Raw genomic sequence first — 5,578 nt, 5'->3', positions numbered from 1 at the left:
GAAACATGTCTTTCTATTCCTTGGTCTTCCTTAGCTGTACCATGGTCTTTCCCACTCAATTTATTCAAGCTGTTTGGATACAACTGCACAGTCTTGCAAATGCTCAGCTTTAAACATTGCTATCTGCAAGCTGGATGTGAGCTAAATCCATGGGTCAATGAGCATCCCTCGGTTAAATTTAAGTTGATTTATAAATAACAAAATAATGATTGAAGAAGTCCTGACATATTACTATTACCTCTCTGTAACATATTGGGTTTTCCCCCCCCTGTAGATTTCATATGGTTCATTTAAATCAACAGTGAGAGACTCAAGCCAGTTCTCTTCATTTTATCGCATCGTTCCCAGTGAAGCCCTCCAGTATGTGGGGATTGTCCAGTTGCTTCTCCATTTCAGATGGAAATGGGTTGGGTTAGTCACTTTGGATGATGAAGGGGGAGAATATTTCTTGCATACATTGGAGCCAATGCTTTCTAAGAGTGGAATCTGTGTAGCCTTCACAGAAAGGGCTTCAAGAATTATCCACCTGGATAACGCAGATGAAATGATGAATATGATTGGCATTAACGCTGAGGTTTTCCTGCAGAGCAAAGCAAATGTAATTGTTGTATATGGAGAAGCTGAAATCATTATGCTTCTAGGAAATACTCTCTGGGTCATCAGATATTCTCAACAGTTGGAGTCAACATCTAAAGGGAAAGTGTGGGTTACAACTACCCAGACTGATTTTGCAATCGCTACTTTTCAAAAGGGATTTGACATACAGATTTTCCATGGTGCTATTTCTTTCACAATTCATTCAAATGCAGTCCTAGGATTCCAAAGATTTCTTCAGATTAAAAAACCCTACTGGACTAAAGAGAACAGTTTTAATAAAGACTTCTGGGAAGAAATATTTGACTGTGAATATCCAGATTCTCTTAATCCAACCAATCCTGATAAAACATGTACTGGAGATGAGAAACTGGAGAGTGTTCCAGCAACATTCTTTGAAATGAGCATGACTGGACACAGCTACAGTATCTACAATGCTGTCTATGCTATAGCACATTCCTTGCATGTCTTGTATTCATTCAGGGCCAAGCATGCTGCTGTGGAGGATGGGGACAGGCCAGCTTTTCTGACCATTGAGCCCTGGCAGGTAATTTATCCCCACTGCTAAAGATCCTTCTCATATATTGCAATATGTTCAAATTATGAATGGAACACAAGAATTCACCTCTGGTTGGGCTTCTACAAAAACACAAAATCTATCATTTCATTCCTGCAATGGGTATCTTACTGAGAGTTCTGTAAGCAGACAAAGAAATTGAGGACTTTACAGTATCTTGTTGTAACTGGTATTTAAAATAGCATCATGTCTCTTCAAGCGTGAAGTAGTTGCATTTATAAACTACTTCATTTTTCAGATTCTAAATCCTTCTAGAATTGTTTTTTAAAAAACCATGGTGAATATTTCAATACAGTATCATCTATTTGATCAGCCTTCTTTTTTTACCTAGCTCCATGCATTTCTTCAGAGGATCTCATTCAACAATGGTGCTGGAGATGAAATTATGTTCAATGATCATGGGGAACTGGTAGCTGGATTTGACATTACCAACTTGATCATTTTCCCTAATAACTCCTATATCCGAGTCAAAGTTGGAGAGCTGGAGGCTCGGAGTCTTCCAGGAAAAGAGCTCACCATTCATGAGGACAGAATTGAGTGGCACAGGGACCTCAGTCAGGTGGGAAAGAGCCACATTCTCTCTCAAATGAAGATCCATTGACAGTGAATTTAAGGGAAACAAAAAGAACCCTTTCTTCACACAGTGTTTTGTTGACATACAACATTTACCAATGTGGCACATAATGAAGGCACGATTGGTTTGACCAAAGATGGAAAGTTTAATCTTTGGGATCTGTAGTGTCCTTTGGACAGTAAGTTCTCTTCCCGGTGAATGTGCCATCTGTGAGGTCAAGAACATTGTATTCATGTATCATGGGACTTATTGCTGATAATATACAATATATACATCAGTTGTAAAGGCAGGTTAAAGTAAGGTCTAGATGTTGTTTCTGAAAGTACTGGAAACATCTGGTAAGTGTAGCAAAATCAAGAGAATTTTTCACAAAATGTTGCAAGAGGTGAGAGTTTCTGAACAAAGCCATTATTGGCTGAGATTGGTCAGAGAAATTTCATGTGTGTTTCTGATCTTCAGCTTTCATGCAATGCATTGAGTGTGTGTGATGTCACAGCTCCTTCAGGAACAAAACATAGTCTATGTCTGGCCTCATTAGTAGCACCGGTGAATGATCCATGTCTTCAGATCAGTAAGTGAAATTTGGACTTGTTAACTTTTCTTGAACTTTTAGTACCTATTCTTCACTGTTTAGTGCATGGGATTGTATACACAGCTCTGTCCTGGATTATGTCTTTTTGGTACAGAGCAAAGTTAGAGTCCAGTGGAACTTTTAAGACGAACAAAGTTTTATTCAAGGTGTGAGTTTTTGTGTGCACGCACACTTTGTCAGACAATGAAATGGAATTACAGATCATACTTGTATATATACAGAGTGGCTTGTTAAATTAGCATGCAAAATATTGAAGTGTTTTTAATAGATAAAAAGAATGACAAGCTTGGTTTCTGATTATCATCTTTTGGGTTCAACTGGGGGGGAAACAACATACGTAGGTAATAAATACGTCAGAACTGTGAGAATTCAGTCATTAGATCCCATCCATCTCCTTTCTAGCATGGAGGCAAAATATAAAGCATTTCTCTTGTCCCCAGTATAGAGAATTACAGTTAAATCTACCATTCCAAATTATTTTACATATTCAATTATATTTCTAATTTTTAAGTGTAGTAAACTGAGATTGTTTTTTTTTTTTAAAAAAAATAACTTTCTTCGCTAAAACATGGAATTAACTGACAGAATTGTTTTCCTGGGGTGCAGTGTTATGTCAGAGATCAACAAAATATTGCATTGCATTACAATCACTATTATAAGATACTATTTAAAAAAACATTAAAATATAGGGGATGTATATAGGGGATTTTAATGGAAGGAGGCAATCCTTCAAGAACTCTTGCCCAGTAGTAGCTATCTGTGTTTGGAAAGATTCATGATTCCTACTGCATTCCAGAAGATTCTGGGGATTATTAGGATTCAAAATGAATACTTTGCTGAGGCTGCAGTGTAAACTTTGAATGCAAAGCTTCTAGAAACAATTAATAAGGTTCCGCCGCGTGGACCTCTCCCACACTTTGGGTGGAACTTGGGCCCTTGCTTTACCATGGAGTTGGGTGGTCACCAAAGGGCTGGCAGCTATCTAGAAAGAAGCTGGCAGAAAATTAAAGTTGACTCCAACACAGCATGCTATAGTGGTCACAGGAAGACCTACAAGGCAGCTTTGATAGCAGCAAAGTAACATTATTTCTCTGTTATCATTGTGTCACTGACTTCATTTATTGATTAATTCACACCATTTATAGTCTGCCTTTCTCACTGGGACTCAAGGTGGGTTACACAGAGTGAGTAAATACAATTGATAGGATTTGGGACTTTCAGTAAACTATGAAATAGGATTTGGGAGGCAGTGATTCCTTGATCTGGGTAGTCTTTCCTATTGTAGCTCCAACCCATGTTTTTGCAGTTAGGGAACCCTTTGTAATTTTATTTTATTTTACTGCTAAATATGAAGATTTTCCACTATCCAAAAGGTACATAGCTATTAGTGCTCTGCAAAGTAGTACTGTATTTCTATAGTCATTTAGTGATTTCCAGTAATCAATCGATCTTTATTGCACTAGCAAAAAAGAAAAGCCCTAGAAACAATGTACTATACAGAAAAAATATGGAAATGTCCAATAAGATAAAATCTGAAAAAGAATAAAACAATAAAGAATTGGACATTTTTACAGGCGGCATTAAAATACAAAGTAATCATTAAAAATATGTGTAATAATAAAAAGGAAGGCTGTACAGTCCAGAGACAAATTAAAAAATGACAGCAAGCCTAGAGTGGAGCTGTCACAGGTCAGACATACTTTAGTCAGCATGCCCCATCATCTTTTTCTTCTTTATGACGGCAGCAGCAAATCTTGCCATTTGGAAAGTAATGAATGTGTCCCTCTCTGCCAATAATATGACTAAATTCTCCTGATCTGACATTTCTGGTAAGTGGGATATTACTGTCCACACAAATCTATTACATTCTGCCCAGGGGTCATTTTGTAGAAAAAGAGGTGCAGGAGCTCATTAGCATAACTCATGTGCATAACTCATTTGCATATGCCACACCCCCTGACATCACTGGAAGTGTGTCAGAAAGCAACACCCACCGCTCAGGCTCCACTGGACTCTTTTGGATTGCCAGCTATGGAGGGGGGAAGTGCAGATCTGCCCTCAGAGGGGAGGGAGAGATTTGGGATGTTCTAAAAGGAAGGAGAGGATTGCCCATTGGAAACAATGGGAGAGACTTGAAGGCCCATTGGAAATAATGGGAGCCACGAATGCCAATTGACTTGCGTGGGCTCCATTGAAATACATTACAGCTCAAGAAGAGTTGCAAAGAAAATTCAGAATGGATTTTCCATTAAGGTCTCTGGTCCCAAATACACTGCTCTGGGACTGGAATGACAGACCCCAGAGTGGAATGACAGCCCCTGGGGGTAGCAGATGTGTTCGGAGGGTAGAATGACAGGTCCCATAGTGGTATGATAGCCCCTGGGGGTAGCAGGAGTATTCTGGGACTGGAGTGAGAGTGGCCACAGTAGAATGACAGCCCCTGGTAGGAGCAGGAGTGTTCTGGGATTGGAATGACAGGCCCCAAAGTGGAATGATACCTCTGGGGATAGCAGGAGTGTTCTGTGACCTGAATAACAGGCCCCACATTGGAATGACAGCCATGGGGGTAGCAGTTTTATTTATTTATTAAGATTTATACCCCACCCTCTCCGCAGAGCGGGTTCAGGGCGGCTTACAAGGGGCAAAGCCCATATAAAACAGATAAAAGCAATAAAGCATTCATGACAGTTGTTCTGAGGGTGGAATGACAGGCCCCAGAGTGGAATGATAGCCCCTGGGAGTAGCAGGAGTTTTCTTCGACTGGAATGATAGGCCCCACAGTGGAATGACAGCCACTGGTAGGAGCAGGAGTGTTCTGGGATTGGAATGACAGGCCCCAAAGTGAAATGATACCTCTGGGGATAGGAGGAGTGTTCTGGAACCTGAATAACAGGCCCCACATTGGAATGACAGCCCCGGGGGTAGCAGTTGTGTCCTGAGGGTGGAATGACAGGCCCCAGAGTGGAATGATAGCCCCTGGGGTAGCAGGAGTCTTCTGGGACTGGAATGACAGGCCTGACAGTGGAATGACAGCCCTTGGGGATAGCTGATGTGCTCTGAGGGTGAAATGACAGGCCCCACAGTGGAATGTATCTGCCACCCTCAGGGGCTGTCATTCAAGTCCCAGAGCAGTGTATTTGGGACCAGAGACCCTAATGGAAAATCCATTCCACATTTTCTTTGCAACTCTTCTTGAGCTTTAATGTATTTCAATGGAGCCCACGGAAGTCAATTGGCATTC

General features: G+C 40.6%; 1 protein-coding gene across 1 annotated transcript in view; it reads left to right on the top strand.

The window, feature by feature from the left end:
- The window catches only part of LOC107110560 (vomeronasal type-2 receptor 26-like), a 20,043-nt gene that overhangs the window by 8,606 nt on the left and 5,859 nt on the right, over positions 1-5,578 (top strand). The window contains exons 4-5 of the mRNA XM_015411359.1: positions 275-1,141; positions 1,503-1,730. Of these exons, the coding sequence (XP_015266845.1) occupies positions 275-1,141; positions 1,503-1,730 (1,095 nt within the window). The remainder of the gene's footprint in view (positions 1-274; positions 1,142-1,502; positions 1,731-5,578) is intronic.

This window comes from Gekko japonicus, unplaced genomic scaffold, assembly GCF_001447785.1.
Source record: "Gekko japonicus isolate JY-2015 unplaced genomic scaffold, Gekko_japonicus_V1.1 scaffold2608, whole genome shotgun sequence".
NCBI classification, from domain to species: Eukaryota; Metazoa; Chordata; class Lepidosauria; order Squamata; family Gekkonidae; genus Gekko; species Gekko japonicus.
This window is presented reverse-complemented; position numbering and strand designations above follow the sequence as displayed.